Source organism: Scylla paramamosain, chromosome 9 (genome assembly GCF_035594125.1).
Source record: "Scylla paramamosain isolate STU-SP2022 chromosome 9, ASM3559412v1, whole genome shotgun sequence".
NCBI classification, from domain to species: domain Eukaryota; kingdom Metazoa; phylum Arthropoda; class Malacostraca; order Decapoda; family Portunidae; genus Scylla; species Scylla paramamosain.
In genome coordinates this window covers 25,657,267-25,683,074 of record NC_087159.1, presented here as the reverse complement: position 1 = coordinate 25,683,074, position 25,808 = coordinate 25,657,267, and the positions used below count along the sequence as shown (strand labels likewise).

At 41.4% G+C, this 25,808-nt stretch overlaps 1 protein-coding gene across 3 annotated transcripts; it reads right to left on the bottom strand.

The window, feature by feature from the left end:
* Positions 1-14,725: 14,725 nt before the first annotated feature.
* On the bottom strand, positions 14,726-24,597 carry LOC135103752 (uncharacterized). 3 transcript variants are annotated; one of them, XM_064010450.1, is made up of 3 exons: positions 24,541-24,597; positions 16,943-17,080; positions 14,726-16,147 (listed from the first exon to the last, which is right to left on the bottom strand). In XM_064010450.1, exons 2-3 carry the CDS (start codon positions 17,078-17,080, stop codon positions 15,869-15,871), a joined length of 417 nt encoding a protein of 138 aa, XP_063866520.1. In that variant the 5' UTR covers positions 24,541-24,597; the 3' UTR covers positions 14,726-15,868. The 3 variants fall into 3 exon arrangements, with proteins under 3 accessions (XP_063866520.1, XP_063866518.1, XP_063866519.1); XM_064010448.1 differs by lacking the exon at positions 24,541-24,597 and adding an exon at positions 20,716-20,911; XM_064010449.1 differs by lacking the exon at positions 24,541-24,597 and adding an exon at positions 19,502-19,859.
* Positions 24,598-25,808: the final 1,211 nt, after the last annotated feature.

Below are 25,808 nucleotides of genomic sequence, written 5' to 3'. Positions count from 1 at the left end.
TTCTTTACATTATTTCAAATGGGTCTTCGCGCATTTGACCGCGTCGTACGCATCGGACATCGGCAATGCCGACGAGGATCCCCGAAAGAGCATTCAATCCGATGCGTACGAACGATGCGGATGGCCTCTACGGCATTTGCCGGCAAATGTGCGACCCCATCGTCAGTTGCAGCCAGAGCGCCGTCGCGGTCGGATGCAAACCTTCTTCGGTATTTATTTTATTTTTTCTGTTTGCATAGCTATGCTTTGCTTATACATAATATATAATGTTATATTAACTCACTGACTGTTTTTAGATTTTTCTCCAAATTCCAGCCTTTTCCTGTTTATGTTGTGAATCCATGTTTTCCTTTTTTTAACTTCCTGTTCTTCTTCTTCTGCCAGCAAACAGCTAACCACTACAATTTCTTCCTCTTCACTATCACTGTTCAACATTTTCGCAACTTTATACACTAGAAAAATATGGAGTATGTCCTTCCAGAGAGAGCTCAGCTTCACAACTGCGGGTGGTGAATGGTCCAATGCCGACAATATGCGCAGAAAATCCGATCCGTCCGATGCGTGCCGTCCGTACGATGCGGACCAATGTGCGCTGACCCCAAAAACAATCCGATGAGTACGATGCGTGCCGTCCGTACGATGCGAACAAGTGTGCGCCTACCTTTTCAGACCTACTGTCGCGCATACACACCGAAAATTCTGGTGTGTGCCTTTCGAACCGAGTCATCCACACCATCAAGATCAAGAGCAAGAGCAACGATAAAAACAAAACATACCTTATTTTCCTCCCTTGGTGCCTCCACCTCGCCCTCAACTAACCAACACGAGCCTGCTGCCTCAACTCTCCTCACTAATTCTCCCTCGCACCAATAGTCACGGATAATCACAATATATTAGTTCATTTACTCGATACGCAGTTTCACAGACACCACATATCACGACGCAAGCAAGACTGACCCACCCCCACCTCGCCCTTCCCCCGATGCCCCGCCCTGTCCCGTCATGGGTACCAACATTTCTAAGCAAGTGTTGTAATGATGGAAGTTGCGATGAAATTGTGGCTTTATGAATTATGGTTTCTTTAAGTGTACTAATTATCTACTATCGTGTGTGTGTGTGTGTGTGTGTGTGCGTGTGTGTGTGTGTGTATATGTGTGTGTGTTTTCTCTGATCAAAACATGGCTGCCAACATTTCCTTAATCGAATGTCAAGTGTAATGTTACGGTTGTGATAAAAGTTATATGACTCACTATTTCTTTACGTGTACTGATTACTGTGTTTCTTCGTGCTTTTTTTTTTATTCTAAATATGTATGTTTATTTCTTGAATGAAACGAGGGTACCAACTCTTCCTCGCAGGAGTGCCAACCGCTTGTTATATCTTTGATTTAGTTATGGTAAAATTGTGATTACTTGTATTATCATTCCTTTATTTATACTACTGACTGCTTTCTTCTTTTCTTTTCTTTTTTCTTAATATTCTGGATGTCTTTGTATCTGGCTTAACATTTCTCTAATATCTAAACAAACGCCTGTTATATTATTAGTCCACTGAATTCTATCAACAAAATACGGGTGAGCAGTTTCTTTTAGGCTAGCATGCAGGAGAAACGAATGGAGTCACAGAGTACATCATAACCTAATGTTGGCTCATTATTAAGCAGCACGGGACGAACTTGCAAACTTACCTACCACTAAACTTGCTACTGTCGAGATCATCAGCTGTTATGGAGTTCTGGTGAGGCGCAAAGAAGAATATGGGATGTTTGTGAGTAGCCGGGAATTGTGAAGTGAGTAGACGGGCATTCTGGGATAAGTAGCAGATGATGGGCGCCGTGAGCTGCTTTGAAGTACGCGGCATGAGGTGGATACCATCAGAACTTTTATATCCCCCCTACCCCCTCGCGCCTCCTCCCGAACACATCGAGATGCGCCGAGTGTAAGGTGTGTCTGCCAGGTGAGATGACTGAACGAATGATGCATGCCATAGAGTGGAGTGGACCACCTGTGACCGCTTTACATGTAGACTTTATTGATACCTGAGGTGAGGCCCGTTTAGGGACGGCTGTGTGTGTCTGTTGTGAGATGACTCGTCGACTACTACAGTCTTAGAGGAGTCGAGGGAAACAACTGCTGACTGCTTTACATAATTATAAAGTATTTTATTGATACATGAGAATCATTACTATCCATTCTCCTCCCTCTGAAGGAAAACGTGGCATTTATCACCTTCGCAGCAGGAATATACGAGTGCGGTGTTACATATACAGGCTGTGAATCAAACATTAACAAATAAGAAAATGGATTGAAGAATAGTTTTTTTTTTTTTAATATATAGCTAGTATAATGCCCAGAGGCTGCTGCTGAATTGAAAGAAATGAACCTGACTAGTGAAAGGAATAATTAAGGAGTGCACAGTTAAATGTTACGAAAAATTACTAAAAGCTATCGTTATGCACAGCCCAAGTGACGTGGTGATGGGAACAGCCACGCAGGGAGGAGGACAGACACAGAGGACCAGCGGCGCCTCCACCTGCTGCCGCCGCCTCGCCGCCTCATCCTCTAGCGGCCGTATTTGTATCCGTGACTGTGTTGGCCGGAGAGGACGACCTTCACTGTCTCCGTCTCTGTTTCGGTCTTGGTGGTGGTGGAGGTCTTGGTCTCTGTCTTCAGTTGAATGAGAGTCTTGTACACAGGCACCTGCAGCAGGAGACGTGTGAAGGTGTCAGCTCATGCAGTACTGTGGACAGCTTCAAAACTTTATCAAACCACTTGTTGGTTAGTCATGGCATGATGGATATATCGTTGTGTTGAGGGAGTAACTAGATGGATCGATGAATCACCTATTAGTTAATTATAATAGAGTAAAAATGTTAGTGTGTTCAGTGAGTAACTGGATGATAACACATTAGTCATGATAGTGTAAATGTGACATAATTGTGCTGGATTAGTAGCGAGATGAATTACCTATAATAAAGCAAAGACATGGATATGTTTGGTGAGGAACTGGATGAATCACCTGTTAGTTAGTCATAATAAAGATATATTTGTGTTGGATGAGTAACCACGATTCACAACCTCCAGGTAAAGAAAAATATCGACGTCAACTTCATCAGACTCTCTCACTCCATCTAAAGTAATGGAAAAGATGTCATGGCCGCGGCTGGTTGATGGCAAGTCAGGAGGATGGTTTCTACCTGTCCACGCTACTTTCCCTGCTTCACCTGCACGCCTTGGCCTCCTGCACGTCCCTGCTTATCTATCATGACCTACTACCTTCAGTGTTTTCCTTCCTCCCTCCCTCCCTCCCTCTCTTCCTCCTTCCCTCTCTCCTCCCTCTATCCTTCCATTCTTCTCTCCATTACCCAAGAAAGTTAGAGCCTCCAGTACCTCCTTCCTTCTCTCCCTACCTCCCTTCCTCTTTCCGCTACCCCAGAAAGGTAGAGCCTCCAGTATTTCCCTCCCCCCTCCTTCCTCCCTACCTCTCTCCACTACCCCAGAAAATGAGGGCTAACATTTCCCTCCCTCACTCCCTCCTTCCCTCCCTTCCTCCAGACAGACAGACAGACAGACAGACAGACAGACCTTCTAAGCAGCCTCCACTCATCTCCATAACCTTAGAAAGATGCAGCCTCCATTATCTCCCTCCTTCCCTCCATCCATCCCTCCATCCATCCACTCCCGCCAGCCTGCACTCACCTCCTTCACCGTCGTCTCCACCTTGGTCACAGTCACGGTGTGAGGATAACACGGCTTGTAGGGGTAGGAAGGGTTGGCCTCCACCACCGCCACCGCCACCACCAGGGCCACCACGGCCACGCGAACACTGAGGGACAGCATCTGCGGCACACAAGCATTTATTTATTTATTTATTTAGTTAGTTAGTTAGTTAGTCAGTCAGCCAGTTAGTTTTTTTATGTTATGAACTAGAAAAGAAAACCCAAAGGCAAAACCAAATTCAGGAGAGAGAGAAAAAAAAAAACACCTGATAATTGTCTCTCCCATAAAGGAAACACAAGAGACTACAAAGAGAATACAAGAGAGAATACTAAAGAAGAGCTAATTTTGGTGTATAAGTAATAATGTGGGATGTGTTGCAAAATTTCAGCTTTCCACAAGTATTGAGAAACTGCCTCAAGCGCTGCCTGACTAACATAAGAATGAGGAGGATTACCATGAAAGGCCAAGGCTGCTGACCTGCCTCTCCGCGCCTCCCCTTGTCTTCCCCCACGCCTTCCCCTGTATTCCCCCACCGCCTTCCCCTGTCTTCCCCCACCGCCTTCCCCTGTCTTCCCACCGCCTCCGCCTGTCTTCCCCTCGCCTCCCTCATCCTCCTCCCGCGTCCCCTCCTGACCACAGTGACGGGCTTGGCAATGCTTAAGTCACGTCACTCACCCAGTGGACTTGTTGTTTATCTGTTTATTTGTGCTTTGTTGTTATTGACTACGATGAAATTTATTTTTTATTTATTTTTATTTTTTTTAACCAATTGACTGATTTTTTTTTTTTTTTTTTTTGTTCCTTGAAGAAAATGTGGTATGAAAAAGTACGAAAAACTGGTTCGTCATGACACTGTATTGCACCTTTCAGGTGTTCACTTTATCTTCCAGTACGCAATGTTCCCTAGTTCTCTCTTTCTCTCTCTGTCTCTCTGTCTCTCTCAGGACGCTGCGTATAGCAGGAGTAACTTAACCCTATCCTTTTCGAAGCACCAGTACCCGGCTGGCAAATCTCACCGTTACTTTAAATTACTGTTATTTTTACTTCACTGGAAAACAACAAAATTTAAAAGAGAAAAGAAAAGATAAGGAAGAGACAGTAAATCAATGTGTACTCGTATAGGAAAATATGTATATGTATATGTGCAGTGTGCATTATTGTTAAGGTCTATCTCAGGCACTTCAGTTATGTATTGTATGTGTGTATATGTGTGTGCGTCACAAAGTCACAGACACAAATGGCTTACACTGGAGTTAGACAGTTAGCGGTCGAGCCACAAACGGGAAACAGGAGGTGGTGGAGACGAGTGTCGCGTGCTGGGCGAGGTGTTCCTGCGGCGGTGGTCCTCGAGGTGGGTTTGAGGGCAGAGTCTCGGCAACGCTATATATACCTGCAGGATTCGCCCTCGTAGGTAGCATTACCTTGATGGCGTCTGGGTTTTCCTCGTGGGACATGGATGGCTTGTGTTGCTCTGCGGACCTAACCAGCGGAACATTTCCTCCTGACTCCACACAACAACACAGCACAACACAACACAACACAGCGGGTCGCAAATAATTAGGTACACTGATTTCTTTCTCTGATTTCTTTCTCCGCCGCATTACACCTTGAAGGAGAAAACCCAAACGTTTCCTAGTTTTGATACAGTTCGTCATTCCGTCTGTTCCGTCTGTCACTCGTCATTATAAACGTTGTATTGTTACGAATAGACAGGCAGGGTTGCGAGAACTTGAATAACGTTTGGTGCTTACGTCATGCGTCACGTTGTAATACTTGACATTTGCATACTCGTAACACCAGCAGGCCACACAAAAAAACCTCAAATTCCTAAGGCGTTCACGTGAAGGACAGGACGTTGGAAGGGCGCCACCAGGAAGCTCTGGGCGTCCTGCAGCAGAGACTTATATAGGTAACTCTGATCAAGCCTTTCACTGCCACACCATAATCATCTGCATCATTTAGACACTCTTTGTATTGCTACGGTCTCTTTAATAGTTATGTAGCTTAAAAATTACAAAATTATCATATTACTCTTTCTTCCTCCGTCTCTTTCATGTGTCCATGCAATTTAGATGCTATTTCGCATTATTAGAGTTTCTAAAATACTTATGTATCTTAAAACAGACAAAATTAACCTTATCCTCTCTCTTCCCCTTTCCCTCTCTTTCCTGCTTTTTTGCAATTTAGAATTTTATTTATTTATTTTTTTGTTCACTGCAGTCTCTAAAACAGTTCTGTAGGTTAGCCTACTCTACAATTCTCTGCTTGTCTGGAGTCCTCTGTACATTCACCTGACGCTCTCTGCCATCCCTTGTTTGTACCAGAGCACCTCTACACATTTATCTGGCTCCACACGGCTGCCACAAGGATCTTTCTACTTTCCTCGAGTAAAGACGTGCCACTCTCGCCACACTAATGTTCCATTTCCTCCATCGACTCGTTCATTCTTTCATAGCCACGGTCGTCCTTTAATTAACATTCAAAACACTGTAAATAAATAAAAAAAAATAAGAGGTTAATTTTATTCTATTTTTTTTTTTTCGATGCTACAGAGTTAATTAATGGACAGCAGTACCAAAGATAGGTGTTTAAAAGTTATAAGTAGCTGAGAACAATGATCTAGTAGTGAAAGTGTTAATTACAGTGTGAGACGGGCATTCGAGACACAACCTTGACCACACGGCTACAAAACACAGACCCGAGGCGCCTCTGAGATACAGCAATACAACTTGGCCTCCCTCTCCCCTCTCTCTTTAGGATCTCATTTGCAGCGACAGACCTCGGTGACTTAGCGCCTTCCTGGGTTCGTCTTGAGTGAGAGACTGAGTGAGTGTTTGGTCTTGCAGATTGTGTAGATTTTACTTGGTAGGGTAGATTGAGTTGAGCTATGAATGTTGTGCTCAATGAAAGGAAGAATGAACGGATGGATGGGTGGATGTATAGATGAATGGAAGAAGGAAGGAAGGAAGGGAGGAAGAAAGGAAGGAAGGAAAAGAATGAAAAAGTAAAAGTAAGACATTCTCATAACATTACTTCAGAAGGTTCAGAAATAGATTAATGAACAGTGAAGGAAGTCAGTGAAGGAAGGAAAGAAGGAAAGAAAAAAGACTAAAAGCATTCTTACAATTAAGCCACAAGGATCATGAATGTAGGGAAGGAAGAAAAAAGAAAGAAAGAGTAAAGTAAATACTAAATGTTTCCTTAATATCATGTTGCAAGAGGCTAAGTAAAAAATAAATAATAATAAAAAAATAAAGTGTAAGAATGAAATGCAACATAGAAAGGAAGCGAAAGAAACAAGGAGAGAGAGAGAGAGAGAGAGAGAGAGAGAGAGAGAGAGAGAGAGAGATAGGGGGGAAGGGTCCTTATCATCACATCTATTATGCACACTCTCCTTACTTAGTGTTCGCTTCCTCCATTATTACCAGCACGTAACAACACTTCACTTTCAGTCTCGTATGCATGAATTCCTCCCCTGGCTCGGCGTGTCATCTGTGTCAACTAAATACAGAAGTTACCTGCGAGTCAGACAGCAAATTGCCACTATTGTTATTTGCGCGTCACCTGAACTGCATCAACGTTACCGAGGCGATGACAGATGATATGATGTGATAGGTAATGAGTGAATGATGAAGTAATGGATGAATATTGAGTGAATGATGAATAGGTGATGAATGATAAAAGTCGTACAGGGCAAAAAAAGAAACAAAAAAAGGTAGATACATAGATAGATAGATAGCATGAATGAATCGCAAGTGAATGATGAATAGATAATGAATGATAGATAGACAAGTGAAAGGCAAAATAATAAACAGTAAAAAAAAAACGTTACAGAAAAAAAAGATACTGAATGATAGATAGATAGATAAGACGAAGACAATAAGACACTAAAATATAAAAAAAACCCTGAAAAGTTAGTGTTCATGAAAATAAAGAATGAATAATGAACACATAAGTAATAACAGAGAAGTAAGACATAACATTAAAAAAACGAAACTTTGGTAAGAGAAATAGATACTGGATGATAGATAAATGAATGGGAAAAAAAAGTAAAAAAAAAAAGTTACATAGAAAATAAAGTACATCTGTTTTATCTTATGCTTCCTCTCACCACCACCACCACCACCACCACCTCCACCACCACCACCACCTCCACCACTCATTGATGAATAAATAACAAGAGGAAATGAGGTCGGAGCGTGGATAGATTCATCAATGTCTCTCTCTCTCTCTCTCTCTCTCTCTCTCTCTCTCTCTCTCTCTCTCTCTCTCTCTCTCTCTCTCTCTCTCTCTCTCTCAGCCTGCAGACATGAGGAAAGCAGTGCTGAGGGAAAAGAGTGCATCGTGCTGTTATCAGTGTTGCTTTCCTTGTCCCCCTGTGTTGCTTTCCGAAGTCGTGGTTGTATACAGTCATTAGCCACCAATATTTAACCCTTTCACTGCGACACGGAACAATTAGCAGCACCAGAAGCAATGCGTGAAGTCTTTACAAGCATTTACAAGAAGGTTAGCAATGAAAAAGAATACATTTTGCAATTTCTTCCCAGTCTAAAGATCGGATGTGGCTGTAGAATAAGTAAAGATGTCTCAGAATAATTAGAGAAAGGTGTACCAAGTGGCAGTCAAAGGGTTAATGATGGTTCCTTATCATAACTATTGCTAAGAAAAATTGATTAAGGCCGCCTATTTTTTAAAAAGTAAAATATTGGACAATTAAGATTTTTTTTTTGTTACTTCTATAGATTTGTATTGTTTCTAGTATGCATTCTGTATTGTGTGTTATGAAATACGCGTATGTATTTACTGGGAATTTGTCAGTAAACTAAGCTAACTAGAGGGAAGGGGTGGGTAAAGGGTGCAAACAGGCAGTGGTGTGTGCAGACTCGCCCAGCTCATCTCAAAATAAGAAACTAAAAGGAAAATGAGGAAGGTACACGGGAGAAAATCAAGATGAGAAAGGTAGAGAAGAAAGAGTGATAAATTCTGAATAAAAACTTTAGAAAAAGGAAGATACATGGGGGTAGAAAAGGACGGTAAAGAATATCTGCATTGAAAAAAATAGATTTGAAAAGTAAAATAAAAGTGAAAGAATGGAATATCAAGACAAAAACGATACAGGAGAACAGAACGAAAATAAAGAGAGAGAAAAAAAAGGGGATGTTGTATAAAAGTAAAACGGAAAAAAAAAATAATAAAGTAATGGCAGAAAAAAATAAAGATAAAAAAAATAAATATAAAATTGAGAAGGGAAAACAAACACATAAGTGATGGAACAAAATAAAAAGAAAAAAAAAGAAAAGTAAGAGACAAGGACAAGTAAAAAAAAAACGTTGTAAACTTAAATCAAAATAGTAAAAAAAAAAAAGTCATATACACTCAAAGCAGTTCTGAGATATACACACACGCAACCTTCCTCCCACAAACTACATAAGAGAAGTGAGAAGGCGGTGTGTCCCGGAGCTTAACAGTGAAAGGGAGGCAGAAGAGGAGGCCTGTACTGGTTGGTCCGCTGGTGTATTGGTAAATTGTGCAAAAGTGGCTTGATGGGTAGTAGAAAGTGTTGTGCTGCAACGTCTAAGGCAGCGGTTCTTAACCTTGTTGGAGGCACTGAACCCAGCAAGTTTCATACGTGCATTCACCAAACCCTTCGTAGTTGGAAAAAATAGAATAGTGCTCACCTCCGCCGAGCCCCTGAGACTGACTCACCGAACACCTGGGGTTCGATCGAATACAAGTTAAGAACCACTGGTGTAGGAAGAGAGAGAGAGAGAGAGAGAGAGAGAGAACACAGATGCAGAGACACAAAGAGACAGAGGCAGCGAGACAGGCATGGTAATCCCCTCGCAAGTCATTCACAACAGGCACCACACCTACCTTTCTACATACACATCAGGTTGCGATTCCCTTAAAATGGAAGCCCCAATGCAATGTCTCACTAGGAAATAAAAGTACAGGCGAGGGGAATTCCCAGTCCGATCACCTCAACCCTTGATGGACTGATACTGTGCGCGGGGCAGGCAGAAGCAAGGAGACCAGAGGAACTAAGACTGTGGGTGGCAGTGGTCCTTCAACCCTGATCTGAAGAGTGTGATCACGCCGTGCTGAGTGCCACAGTAGCTCTCAGTGTCGAGGATATTTGTTTTGGTGATGGCTGGTATGGTGAACGAAGGATAATAAGTAAATGTACAGCAACTCTCAAAACTGTGGCATAATGAACAACATGAAACCTGCTGCCTGATCACGTGTCGCGTCGGTAAGGTTGGTATGCATGACTTGACGCGTTGCTGCTATGCCGATCATTTCCCGGGTCATAAATTTAGTACGCAACCATCCCCAGTGTGCAGGGAGGGAAATAGAAAAGAAATATGAATATCGTCTTTCTCTTCTTCCTTCTTTCTATGCATGAGAGAGAGAGAGAGAGAGAGAGAGAGAGAGAGAGAGAGAGAGAGAGAGAGAGAGAGAGGGGGGGGGTGAATCTTGCCATTAGTACACTCAAGTAATAAATAATGCATCATAAAAAAAGACAAAAAGAAGAAAAACAAAGAGGAATATAGCAGTGTGTGAAAGATGAATGACTGCACGAGGAAAAAAAAAAGATTAATAAGATGGTGTCATGCTTTCAAATAAACAAGATATCATAAAGAAATAGAAGGAAGTGCAAGAGGAAAAATATGGCAGTGGATCAATGACTGTAGGAAAAAGAAGACGTGATAATATTAATGCTTCTCTTCTATCCCGTTTAGAATAAGTGGTATACAGTAGTAGTAGTAGTAGTAGTAGTAGTAGTAGTAGTAGTAGTAGTAGCAGTAGTAGTAGTTGTTATTGTTGCTGTTGTTGTTGTTATTTTTGTAGTAGTAGTTGTAGTAGTAGTAGTAATAGTAGTAATAGTAGTAGTAGTAGTAGTAGAAGTAGTAGTAGTAGAAGTAGAAGTAGTAGTAGTAGAAGTAGTAGTAGTAGTAGTAGTAGTAGTAGTAGTAGAAGTAGCAGTAATATCATTTGCAATAGAACCACCATCACCACCACCACCACCACTACCACCACCACCACCACCACCACCACCATCAATAACTTTCTTCCCTAATCTCCTTCACGCTGGCGGCCTCAGTTCCGGGTCTCCCTTCACTAACCGCTGCCTTCACGGGGCGGGGCGGGGCGGGATGGGTAAGCAGTGTAGGAGGAAGGTTACAGGGGATGGCGACGCATGGCCAGCCAGTCAGCCCCCAACGAAATCAAGACACCCATAATGTACAGGTGCTGAGGACACACTTGACTACCCGCGTGTGAGATTTTGATGCAGAGAGAGAGAGAGAGAGAGAGAGAGAGAGAGAGAGAGAGAGGATCAGTAGGTCCTTAGTAACTCATCCAGTCATTCACCCACCTACTCACTCACTCACTCAGCCAGCCAGTCCAGCAGATTTCAGTTAGTAAGTCATTAAGTCAGTCAGTCAGTCAGTCACCTATTCACTCACTCGTCCAGCAAGTCAGTCCAGCAGTCCACACCCCAATTACTGTTATTTCACCCTATACAAACTCGCAACCTTGAATTTTCCCACAATACACCTTCCCTTTCCTCTTACTTCCGTGTCACCCACAGTTCCCTGCCTTCCCTTCGACACAGGCCAGGCAGAGAGAAGGAAGAAGAGGAGAAAAAGAGGAGGAAAATCTAATACAGTAATAATAATAATAATAATAATATAATAATAATAACGATGATAACAACTAGCCCTAGCGGGTCCCCTTCCCCCCCATCCCCTCACGACAGACCCTTCCCATCTTCCTCCACCAACGATTTATACCTCTATCACCCACAGTCCATCATTCTCCTCGCCTTCCTTCCTAATTCCTCATTCTGAAACGTGGTCTTTGTTCTGTATTCTGAAACCCTTTGCTCTCTCGTCACGACTACTTTCAAAGCCCACAGAGATGATTAGCCGGCTCTCAAGAGTGTTTCTCCTGTTGATAATACAGAAATCTCGTTATTATGTCAATAGAACCATAAAAAGCACCCTTAAAAACTCGTGTAACTTAACAGCCTTTTGAATGCAGTGCAGGTAGGGCACAATGGAAATCATTTTAATCTGTCACCAGGGCCATAATAACATCCTTGAAAACCACCGGTACAACTTCATCCAGAGTCTTTTGAAAGCAATGCAGGTGGGGCGCAGAAGTAGAAATCTTATTCATCTGTCACTAGAACAGTAAAAACTCCCTCAGAAACCCGAGTAATTTCAACTAGAGGTTTGTGAATGTAGTGGATGTGCGGCGCAGAGGTGCTTCAGAATCTGATTCCCAGTCTGGCCTTGAGCGAAGTAACAGCCACGGTGCTTGCCTCGGGTCCTTTCCGCTCATTAGTAACAGAGGGCGCTTCCTGGTCCTGGCGCGCCTCGGGTTGTTAGATCACCGTCACCGTCACCGTCAACATCAAAGGTTTTAATTTAAACAGACTTGTTTTTTTAGAGGGAATTAATTTACAGAGCCGGAACAGGGAGAGATGAATAATGAATAGATAAATAATAGATAAGTATGTAGATGAATTATACAAATAGATAAATAATAGATAAATAAAAGAATGTTTCCCTTTTTCATTTACCGTCTTGTGATGTTTTTTAGAGCTTTCATTTGTAAAATTTGACTTTTAAAGACTATCTTATTTTCTTTTTCGAGAAGTGGCTCTGCAGAAGCGAAACGAGGAAAAAATAAATAATGAGTAAATAAATGAAAATGTCTTTCTCTTTTAATGCACAGCCATGCGTTGTTTTAAGAATTCATATTTTCAAGGTTTTATTTTCTAACATTTTTAAAGAGAAGTGAAGAGGAACAAAAAAAAAAAAAAATGAATAACAGACATAAGTAAAAACGTTTTTCTCTTTTTGATTCACCATTTTGTTTTGTATCAAGAACATACATTTGTGGAGTTCCATTTCTGAAGACTGGATAGAAAAAAAAGCGGATCAGAAGGAAAGCAAGGGATAATAAGGAAGGAGCAGCGGCAGACACGGTGCCTGCCTGTGTTTCTTTCCGCTCGTTGGCAACAATGGCGCTTCCTGGTCTTGTCACCACCCCCGCTCTCGTGTTTTGGGAAGAAATATGAAACTTTTTTGTTACTCGACTTTTTACTTCCTATTTTTTCTTACTTTTTTTTTTTATTGGTATTCTTAAAGTGTGATATAACGTGTGGTGATTGATTTTAAAGAATATTTATTCATTATACGTGTTATGAACCAAGTGATTGTCTTGCTTGTTTATTATTATATTTAATTTGTCAGTTTTACTACTATATTTAATTTGTCATGTTTTTACTTATGCTCGCTATTTTCAACAATTAATCATTGAATGCTGACCTGGTTATTATATTTAATTTGTCATTATTATCATTCTTATTCTCAAAGCACAGAGAGAAGGAGGGGGCTCTAATTATGTTACCGCAGATCTCTGCAGCACCACCCCGCCTGGCCCCTGGAGGGCACAATGATAATTGGGCCAGGAGCACCTTTTGGTATCCATCGCATATAAAATTTGCGATTTCAGTCTCAGAAAGTCATGTTCACATGTAACTTTTGACGGCGCATCTTTCTTATTTTATGACATTTCTTCGTCAGACCCACCTCTTTGCCGTATTTTGCATATTTCTATTTATCAGCATGTGAGCGAAGGTTTCTGCCTCGCAACTCGCGCAACTATCGGCTCATCACTCCAGATTGAGCTCGAATCACTTTGTAACATTACATTAAGTAGGAAAAACTCTCATGAACACGACAGTGTGATCAGAATGCAGATAAAGCTCCACATATTGAAAACACAGTCATTCATAGCAACATGTCACTCGCCTCAACCATCACGGCGGTGCGACACTTGACGTGATGGCTGGTAGTAGGGGAGGGTCCTGGGTATGGGGGAAGGGGCAGCAGCGACACAGTTGGAAACTTCCAGCAGAATCGTCTAAAAAATTATAATCCCTCAGCCGCTGGGGAAAGGTCCTTTATGTTGCTCCGCAGCCTAAAGCACTATTATCTGGTTATTTTCTACAAGTTTTGTTTCTTACTTCTTTTAATATCAAGGGAAGGATTAAAACTCCATTATCAACATTATCAATAATTCATCATTTCAGTCACTTAACATACTTGTTGTATACGTGTATCTTATCTTACACAATTGTGGCATGCAGCCAGATTTAGCAGCTATACTTTTACTTTTTCACAGTTTTTTCCTGTCTATTTTTACTCTCTTGTCTTCCCTCCAACTCTCTTCGTTCCCCATTCCGTCTCTCACTCTGTCTATCTCTCGAGTAAAAAGGCAGCAACTCATTCAAGGATTGCCACGTGTAAAACAGGAACTGCCTTGTGTTACCCTGCTTGATTTTTGGCGATGATGCTTCTATACCATTTTCATCTTGTCTTGTCCATCTGGAATCCTTAAAATCATGCATAGCTTCCCTATTTTTGCTCGTGTCTTTCCCTGTTCTCTCCTTGACCACACGTGTAGGCCTTATAGCTTCTTGCAGCTTCCCTTATTATCTTACGTTACATTCATATATTCCTTCATGTGTAAGTGATGATGTTCTGCCTCTGTGTCCACGATGTCCTTGCCTTCTTCGCAGAACTTACGGAAGATGATCATAATGTGATTTTTCTTTCCTCCTTCCCTCTGTCCTTCTCTGTCCTTGAACCCGCAGTGAGTTCCTGGTGAGCTGCTCTCAGTATTCTTTATCAGCTTCTCCTTGAATTGCGGCGTAGTGAAACCTTGTCACTGTGTTACAAAAACTAAGCCATCAATCAAACAGTCAATCAGTTCATTAATCAGTAAGTTTACTTTGGAGTTCCTTAGCCATCTCACTGCTATTTGAATATTTTTTTCGTAATTGCTAATTGTTTTGAGACATCTCCAAAATTATAAAATGTATTTTTTTCTATCTCCTTCTTTCTTGTAGATGCTTATAAAGATTCTATACATTTACTTTTAGTTCAGTGAATTGTTGGATTTCGCAGTGAAAGGGATAAATGTATACATTGTTGCTGTGTTACTAAAATTAATCAATCAATTAATCAATCAGTCAAACAATTAATCAACCAATCAATTTTCCTGTGTTTGTAACATCATATAATCAAGACTTACTGTTAACACTTCCCAGAACCTACACTTTATTGTTGCATTTCTTAAACCAATCAATCAGGTAGTCAATCAATTAATCAACCAATTAATTTTCTTAAGCTCACAGCATCATAATCCTGAATTACTGTTAGTATTTCCTTGAATCTACAGGATTACGCACTTTCATTGCTATATGGCTTCCTTTCAAGCTTAAAAGGAAAGGGAGAGGAGAGGAAGCATGCAGCAATTATTGAGGTAGACAAGATGAGGAGCTGAGAAGCAGGTGTGTTGAGGTAATGAAGATGAGAGGCTGCGGAGATGTGTTGTGAGTGTGGTGTGAGGCGATGCTTTCACTAACACCGTAACAGAACCTTCGTGAGGGTCGCCAGAAGAGTTGACGTGTTAGGTTAGGTCCTTGTGTGGATCGCTAGACAGACTGACCTTTCGATCTGTTGATGAAATGCTGTGGTGCAAGTTCATGATACATTTTTAAAGGCCAGCAACGTTAGCGAAAGGAGTGATCGAGTGCTTGAAATCTCATAGTGCGCGGCTTTACTTTTGTTCAGCAGAATTCCGTAGAGTTCCTCAGATGAAGTAAGAAGCTTGATAAAGTTAAATTTAGGAAAGAGATAGGAAGAAACTAGTTCTCAAATAAAGTGGTATATGGATGGAATAGACTCCGTAATCAATCAGGTTATTAGTTCAGAGTGATCACTGGGCTTTAAAAGATCAGACAAAGTTATGGATGAGAATGATTGGTAGAAATAATTAGGAATGTTTTCCACATGGACTGCCACGTGTAGACTTGATGGTGTCTTGCTACTTCCCTAGTTTTCGTAGGTTCTTACATCCTTATATTCAATCAAAATATAAATATATTAAGTTAAATACCACACAGCAAAGCATTCCAGACTCACACACACTTTCTCTTCAGCACCTTCTTCAGTAGTGCAGCTTCTCTTGTTTTCTTAGATCCTTATACTCTTACGTTGAATCAAAAGGTTAAATACAACACAGTAACCCATCCCAGACTGAGACACACATCCCCGTCAGCGCCTCCTTCAGTAGTGCCGGTAGCCGTAACCACAATGCGTCTTGGTGATCGTCTGCGTGGTCTCCTTCAGGTGCGTCACAGTCTTCTCCTTGTCCTCGAACTTCGTGATGCTCTCCGTCACCGTCACAGGCTTCAGCACGTACTTGGTGTAGGTGCGATCGTCGCATTCCTCCGTCACGGTCTTGGTGTGCACGTGCCCGTAGTGGTGGTAGTCGCCGAGCGTGGTCTCCGTCACCGTCTTAGTGGAGGTGATGACGTACCGCGCCTGGTGAACCGTTTTGGTCGTCTGTGGGAGAAGCAAGAATGACCAGTATGTCCGTGCGGGATGGTGAAAGATCAAGGGAACAGCAACGGCAGGGTGAGTTTAAAGATTATGCACACTTGTTGTATTTTCAATAGAGTGAACATTAGTGATGGTTTAACAAGGACTCTTCACTAACAGGGAAAACCAGTCATCCTTAAGAACAGGATCAATCATCTCAGCGGCCTTTGAAAACAGTCCTTGTGATATTATTAGTGCGCTGAGACGACTGTCCTGTGTGGAGCTAAATTTGCATGTATTTAGGTCTTTTTATTTAAATCATCATGTTTTGTTGCTAATTGTTTAGTGCGGGGCCTTATCTCGACTACTTTTATTAAGTTGTGATGATTTTTTTTTTTTTCAAGTATGTACAATTTTAATGATGATTTAACAACGATCCCTCACCAACAATAAGGAAAATGGAGAAATGTTGAGAAATAACACCCACAAGGACCAGATTCATCATCTCTGCGGCCTTTGAAAGCTGTCCTCACGAGAGCCTAACAACACGTGTCTGAGATGAAGCCCCATGTTCAGAAACCCTTTGCTCTCCCACCACGACTGTTTTCAAAGGTCACTGAGATGATTAGCCGGATTCCCAAGACTGTTCTTTAAATAGTGAAGAAATATTGTTAATTTGTCACTTGAATCATAAAAAAAAAAAAAAAAAATGCCCTTAAAAATCTGTATAGCTTCAACTAGAGCCTTTGAAAAGTAGCGAAGGCGCGGTGCGGAATATGAATGAGTCTGTTAAGTGAGGCTCTGGGACGGAAAACTTACTTCTCCCTTGGTGGTGGTGTACAGGATGGTGGTGGAACAGTCATCATTCTTGTACACGTTGTAGTGGGGCCCTGCTGCCGCCTGACTCACGACCACCACCACCACCACGGCCAGTACCACGCACGCCCGCTGCAGCATCTGACTCAGGAGGGAAACTTTAATTAGACGAGATGCTTTAGCATATGTGTGATATGTTCGTGTCTGCCCTGCCAGTCACTCATAGGAATGCAAACAACGATTATGAAAAAGGAAGAGTAAGAAGAATTAATAGGAGTATTTTACTTCTTAATCAAACGAGATACTGCAGGATTTTTTTTTTTTTTCAATTCATTCATTAATGTACCCAATTAGTGCACAAAATACAAGTGAAATGATTGACATTTAGAAAAGCGAGAGGGAGATAGAAAAAAAAAGAAACAAGAAATAGAAAATTAATTTTATATCTCCTAATCAGAGAAAATGCTGCTGAAAATTACTAGAGATATATAAATTAAAATACAAGTAAAGTAATCAGCAATTAAGGGATAGCAGTAAAAATGATAAAATAGGAACAATTTATCTGCTAATCAGACGAAATACTTCCGGATGTTACTTGGAAAATATATGAATTAACCTCCCTACTCATTATTTAGTACGTAGAACAGAATAAAATAATCAACTGCTACGAAACAAGAAGAAAAACAAGAATAAAACCTGAAGCATGAATAATTTACTTGATCAGACGAAACGATGCGATGAATTATTGTTATTATTGCTATTATTGTTATTATTATTATTATTATTATTATTATTATTATTATTATTATTATTACTATTATTATTATTATTGCTACGACTATTATTGCTATTGTTATTGTTATTACTGTTGTTGTTTTTTGTACCAATTTTTTGTATGGTGTAAACAACCACTATCATCATCATCATTACCACCAACATCATTTTCTCATCTTTATCCACCTCTTACTTCTTTTTCTGTTCGTTATCCTCCTCCTCCTCCTCCTCCTCTTCCTTCATGAATCTATGTACCCAGCCAGTGCAAGGAACACAAAACAAAATTCATTCGAGCAGTGAGGTAAAACAAAAAAGACTAGGAAAGTAAGGACAGCCAGACGAGATGGTGCCAGAGATTAAACTCCACTCACTACAAGACACTCAAGGAAAAAAAAACATCTCTTAGGAAGGTAAGAAGAATAGCAATAAGAATATGAATACATGTCTATCTTTCTTTTACCTCTTTATTTTTTTATTCTCAAGATAGTTTTGTATCCATGTATCTGATCTACGCCAGTGAAGGAAGGAGGAAGAATAATAAGAAGAATGCAAATGCGTCTTTCTTTTCCATTTTCATCCTTCAAGGACTTTTTTTTTTATTCTATTTAGTCTACACTTAGGAAAGGACAAGGAATAGCAAGAAGAAGAAGAAGAAGACGTTTTTTTTTATATTTATCTCTCAAAGTTGACTTTTTCAAAAACTTCCATCTAATCTACACTTAGGAAAGGAGACGGAATGGCAATAAGAAGAAAGAGAAATTCGTTTATCTTTGTTTTTACCCGTTAAAGTCGAATTTCTATCCCTGTATCTATTCTACACTTGAGATGGGAGGAGGAACAGCAATAAGAACTATACGAATACTTTTTTTTTTTTTTACTCCCAAGGACAACTTCTTATTCCTGTATTTAATAGTGGTCACAAAAGGACACGGGAGACACAAGGATCGAGAACTGGAGAGCCTTGAGTGTTGGGATGCACCGCGGCGTCCCACAAGGCAAGGTCCGATGCATACTTTCAGCTGACCTTAGAGCAAAGAAAACGAGGAAAGCATCTGCATGCAAGTGACTGATTAGGAACTCCCCTCACCCTGGTTGGCAATGGAGCTCGTGAAGTTATGTTGTGTGTGTCTTGACGAACGGAGGAAGAAGACAAGTGAAGGACATGTGTGATAGAAATGTTTGTTTGTGTGTGTGTGTGTGTGTGTGTGTGTGTGTGTGTGTGTGTGTGTGTGTGTGTGTGTGTGTGTGTGGCTCGATCCAGAGGGTGATGTGGTGATCTGTTCAGTAACTCGACATTTGAGAGTTTGATGTGCATTTAACACAGTGGAGAATGCTTTCAGTCATATTACTTAATGTAAATGTAATGTGTAAGAAATTGCTCACGTTGTTTTAAAGGTCGTATGATTAGTTTTGTAAATAATGAAATTTGATTTGAGTTATTTTTTTTATTATAGGTATATACATAGAAACTTATAAATGTTCATGATATTTTTAGCCAGAGAAGTAAGTAATTTTGTAGTTTTTAAGGTCTGTTGAGAAAGGTCTGTTGAGAGAGAGAGAGAGAGAGAGAGAGAGAGAGAGAGAGAGAGAGAGAGAGAGAGAGAGAGAGAGAGAGAGAGAGAGAGACAAAACTACAGACACAAAGCGACAGAGGCAGGGAGACAGAAGCATGGTAACCCCCTCGCAAGACATTCACACCAAGCACCACACCTATCTTTCTACATACACACCAGATTGCGATCCCCTAAAATGGAAGCCCCAAGATATGAACACAATGCAATGTCTCACTAGGAAATAAAAATACAGGCGAGGGGAGTTCCCAGTCCGATCACCTCAACCCTTGCTGGCCTGTTGCTGTGCGCGGGGGAGGCAGAGGCAAGGAGACCAGAGGAGCTTGAGATTGTAGGTGGCAGTGGTCCAGCGGCTTGGTGTGATGCTGCTATGCCGATCTAATATTCAGGTCATAATGTACGCAGCCATCCCTAGTATGCAGGGCTGCCGACTGTTGCCACCATAATCACCAAACATGTCAGATAATGTCGTCCACTGCGTCAGAATGTAGACCTCTTATTATTTAAAGATAATTTTGGGGTACTGTACAGTCCTCTTCACTTCACTTAACGTTGCCAGTGTGTGAACCGCCTGCCTCGACATGTATCCGAAACAAATCACATCAATCTCTCCGGCACCCTCCCGCTTACTCCTGCTGCCTGGGGGGGTGTGTCGGATGTGAGTCGAATTGGGCAGGGCGGTTCACGGCAGGCGATTCACACACTGACAATACTAAGTGATGAACGTGGAAGTGGAAGGGACTGTGCATTCCTTAAATAGGCGCAGGTTTAGAGTCGGATCTGATGGAGGTGTTTAAATGGTATAGGGGATATAATGAAGGTGATATAAACAAAATTCCCAGGGTCAATTATCAGGATAGGACAAGAGATAATGAGTTCGAGCTTGATAAAGTTCGATTTTTAAAAAGGAAGAAGGAATTGGTTCTCAGATAGTGGTAGATGAATGGAATGAACTCAGTAACCAGGTTGTTCGTGCCGAGTTACTAGGGAACTTTAAAAGAAGATTAGGCAGGTTTTTTGGATGGAGATGATAGGTGGAAATAGGCAGGTAAGTTTCATGTAGGGACTGCCACGCCTAGGGTCACCGGCTTCCTGTACCTTGCTTTATTTCCTTACGTTCTAATTACAAACACTTTTAATTCTAAGGAAGTAAAGCAGTTTTTTCCTCGCTAAATAAAACACCTGTTGCTATGTACAGTACTTGACCGCACACCATATACATATACATATACATACATATACATATACAATAATACTACCACTCACCCACACCACCACTTCACCACCCATCCACCCAAGCATCCACCCTACCACACCACTCCGTCACTCTACACCACTCCACCACCCATCCACTCCACCGCTCCACAATTCAACTACCCCAGCACCTCACAATCACACCACCCCACCGCCCCACCACCCACGCAGGAGTACCTTAGGAGGCGAGGGATTTCCACTCTATCCCAGGAGGTGCACGATGCCGGAAGCTGTCCAAGCACCAAGTAAGAAGGGAATCTCACGCCTCTACCTTATATAGAGAGGGACTTCCCACCCACCGCCTCGCCTGTGACCAAGAATTACTCAGGGGTGTCGGTCTGGGCTGCCGCGAGAGGGGAAGTGAGGGAGGAGAGGGCGGTGTGTAGGGTGCCTGCAACAACTTGGCGCCTGTTCGTAGTTCGTTGGCTATAATGCTTTGGTAGTTTAAGAGAACTTCCGAGTACAATTTTACAACTAACACGACTTAAGTCACTACATTTAACTACATCCAGCTGCTTCTGACCAATCTACAGTTTATTGAAGACTTGCACTCAAGTAACTGCACTTAAGCAACAACACTTAACTAAAATCCAACTACTTCTAACTACTTTAATTTATTGACAATTTGGAAGACTATCGCACTCAATGAGCAGCACCATATTAACTACACGTAACTAACTATACCTAACTAACTATATCTAAACAACAACACTAACCGCACATCACAGCAACGCACAACAAACAAAACTTTACCAACTGCAACTAACTGCAACTAAGTAACAATGCACTGACAATTTGGAAGATTTCAGTATGCATACTTCCCTTTCTAATAACACCATAACAAAAACTTACGTATATATACTACACAACAGCCCATTGGTTGTTAAACAGACCTAAACAAGCAAACTTAATCATCCAGCGCCCCAACCCTTGACAAACTCAACTGTTGTCACCACACATCGACACACCGCGAGCTAAACACCACAACGCAGTTCCAAGGATTCAGCACCATTGGTATTCGCTTCACTAACCACGTGAGGGGAGGGGGGGAAGGAGAGGTCGTCTCATATCAAGTTTCGAAGGGTGTCTCTATTCGCAAGGTGGGGCCTTCGGGAGGAGGAGGAACAGGGGGTAGAGGGACGAATGTGTGTGTGTGTGTGTGTACTCCAGCGAGGAAGTAGCGAATCTCGAGGCGCAGATGATTGTGTGTGCGATTTTCATGGTTTCCAGGGCTTATCATGTTCGCGCACCTTCACTTTGCTGCTTCCGGCGGCCCTGCGACACTCCTACCTCTGGCTCGACAAACTCCCACTCACGATGACGTGCAGATAAAAGAGTCACCTAGATACTCTGCCAGCACTTCATTTTCTGTTTACCTCCAGGGACTGTCACGTATCGGCGAAATATCAATGTTAGTACTGATTAATGTTCTCTTCAGTACCCAAGTGGTAAAGAATATATGTGAAACGTAAATGATTGCACGTGAGTCAATAGGGAACTTTAAAAGATCGGAGAAATTTACCGGTAGAAATGAATGGTGGAAAAAGGTAGATATGTTTAATACAGGGACTGCCACGTGTAGGACTGGCGGCTTCTTAAAGCTTTCCTTATTGTATCATGCTCTTGTCTACAAATATTTCTACTAACATCTACAGACTATTAAAATCTACATATATTCTGTTACCACTTATACGCACATTTTTGTCACCATTTACAAAACATAAAAACGTACGAACACAAGGGAAGCTGCAAGAAGCCATCAGGCCAACGCGTGGCAGTCCCTGTATAAAGCATGCTAGTCAGTACCCACCTATCATCTCCAATTATATATTCGTCTTTTGAGAATCCATATCGTCTCATTACCAACCATCAATTGACTATCCTATTAACAATTAGTTATATTTATCACTGTCGATCGAGTATTTGAGTTACGCAGTTTGATGTCTCCTAAAATTTTGAGACTAAAAAATATTAAAAAATGAATAAGTAAATAAATGAATAAATAAATAAATAAATAAAAGTGTTGAAGTAATTCTTATTCAAGGAAAGGAATGCATGGAGGAAAAGTTGCAGTGCGTTGTAAGGTGAGCAAGGTCAAGGGAGGAAGGGAGAGTGGAGGGAGTGAGGAAGTGAGGGGAGAGTGAAAGCGGTGAAGAGAGAGAGAGAGAGAGAGAGAGAGAGAGAGAGAGAGAGAGAGAGAGAGAGAGAGAGAGAGAGAGAGAGAGAGAGAGTGCTTATAATAATCATCGTTAGTTATTATTATTGTTGTTGTTGTTGTTAATGTTGCTGTTGGTGTTACCATTAATGTTATTACTACTATTACTACGACTACCACCACTACTACCACCAACACCGCCACCTACACCACCACCACTACCATCACCACTACCACCACCACCTCATCAAAGTCACCATTCATACGTCAGCATCACGTATCTTCTTATTTTTCTAGTCATATATTAGGTCCAGTCCTTCTCTGCCTGCACAGATAAGGAGATGAATACACACGCAAACCAATGAGAGAGCAGGACGCAGGTGACTCAGAAAGGGTGCTAGGGATGGCTGGGTTATGAATGATATAATGTTTAGCCTTCGTGTTCACTGACAGAAAGTTTCCTACAATATCATGATCACAAGTACTCTCTCTCTCTCTCTCTCTCTCTCTCTCAATCACTATTTTTATAAGCAAAGGAAATCCGCCTTAGTTGATAAGCACTTTCTGTTTCTTATTTTTTCTCCGTCTTTTTTTTTTTTTTTTTAGAAGTCCCGGCGCCTGTTTGCGTGTCTGGCCTGTGTGTGTGTGTGTGTGTGTGTGTGTGTGTGTGTGTGTTTAGTTTAAGGTGGTTCTCAATTAGGATTATGAATGAGAAGAACACACAGACATCATGGAGCGTGTCAAAAGAATGTTTATAGATTTTACGAGCGACGATGATGATGACGATGATGATGATGATGATGATGATGATGATGGCAGATCCTGGGTGTTGGGGCCTCAGAAGCTGTCTCGTGTGTAGCTTAGTTTACATTTGATTACGTTGCGTTAGGTTAGGTTAGGTTAGGTTAGGTTAGGTTAGGTTAGGTTAGGTTAGGTTAGGTGGTCTTTTGGAGTCGCCTTGTTATTAATTAATTGATTTATTTATTTATCTGTCTGTCTGTCTGTCTGTCCGTCTGCCTGTCTGTCTGTTAGTCTGTTTTTTATATTATATCTATTTATTTGTTAATTTATTTACTTATTTATCCATCTATTCATTTTCATTTTCTATTATTATTATAATTATTAATTTCTATTAAATTCGATATTATCTTATTTAATTTTTATTTACTTATTGATCTGTCTATTAATTTATTCTACTATTATTATCTATTTTATTTAATTTATCTATTTATTTATTTTTCAGTGTGTGTGTGTGTGTGTGTGTGTGTGTGTGTCTGTGTGTGTGTGTATTCCAAGAGCAAGTTTGAGTTTCCTTGACTCCGCCGAATGACGAGCATTACCATAAAAAGCCACAGTTTCCTAACGCACCTTTCACTTCTATTTTTACAACTGGAATTACTCTTCACTCATTCAACTCACTTGCTAGTCTTATTGCCTGCGCCTCAGTACTTTCTTTAATTGTTATTTGAGTCACAAAGAGACCTAATAAGAAATAGCTGAGATTGAAAGTCCTCACGTGATTTTATTTTCTCACGTGAGTTTAAGCGTCGGCCAGAGCAGATTGCGTATGTCAAGATTAAGAGCAAGGAGAAAGGGAAGAAACCACAGCCCGCTGCCTCTCAATCACGGCCACCTTGCTGCTTCCAGGGACGCACGCACACGTCGCTATGCTCCACGGAGCATAAGAAAGAGAGGTTCCCTAAGGCAATACTAGTGTTCCTGTGGGCTGCTCCCCAGATAACATGGACTACTCAAAGGAAATGACACGAGTCTTGTAATGTGTATGTATGGTCACAAAGTCGTGTCATGAATTTTAGTTAAAACATGTGGTAAAGGGTTAAGCTTACGGTGCTGTCTGCCGTGTGTCATGGGAACGTTTGGTAGCACTTCGATACTCCTCACACCTCATGCGTCGTAACAGTCCGTTGCTTTAGCCATTATCTCATCAGCAGCAGATATGAAGCTTCGAATCCTTATCTGAACAGTACCATAAGAGATTCAGGCTTGCCGACTGCTAGTATATGACTGCGTTCAGGTTTTCACAATGTTCCACGAGTTACATTTCATATTCGGACAAAATCTTAACAAGTCTTTGTACATGAGTGACCGCGCAATGCAAGGTTCACGTTTGTGTCATAGAAAACAAAATTACGAAGTAAAGGAGTTACAAATACATCCTGAAGTGCGGTACTTAATCTTGTCCTATCCACTCCTACGCTGATGATACCACCCTGCACTTTTCCACGTCTTTTCATAGACGTCCAACCCTTCAGGAGGTAAACATTTCACAGAAGCCACAGAACACTTGACTTCTGATCTTTCTAAAATTTCTGATTGGGGCAGAGCAAACTTGGTATTGTTCAATGCCTCAAAAACTCAATTCCTCCATCTATCAACTCGACACAACCTTCCAGACAACTATCCCCTCTTCTTCAATGACACTTAACTGTTCCCCTCTTCTACACTGAACATCCTCGGTCTGTCCTTTACTTATAATCTGAACTGGAAACTTCACATCTCATCTCTAACTAAAACAGCTTCTATGAAGTTAAGTGTTCTGAGACGTCTCCGCCAGTTTTTCTCATCCCCCCCCCAGCTGCTAACTCTGTACAAGGGCCTTATCCGTCCATGTATGGAGTATGCTTCACATGTCTGGGGGGGTTCCACTCATACTGCTCTTCTAGACAGGGTGGAATCAAAAGCTTTTTCGTCTCATCAACTCCTCTCCTCTAACTGACTGTCTTCAGCCTCTCTCTCACCGCCGCAATGTTGCATATCTAGCTGTCTTCTACCGCTATTTTCATGCTAACTGCTCTTCTGATCTTGCTAACTGCATGCCTCCCCTCCTCCCGCGGCCTCGCTGCACAAGACTTTCTTCTTTCTCTCACCCCTATTCTGTCCACCTCTCTAACGCAAGAGTTAACCAGTATTCTCAATCATTCATTCCTTTCTCTGGTACACTCTGAACTCCCTGCCTGCTTCTGTATTTCCACCTTCCTATGACTTGAATTCCTTCAAGAGGGAGGTTTCAAGACATTTATTCATCAATTTTTGACCAGTGCTTTGACCCTTTTTATGGGACTGGCATTTCAGTGGGCATAATTTTTTATTGGAT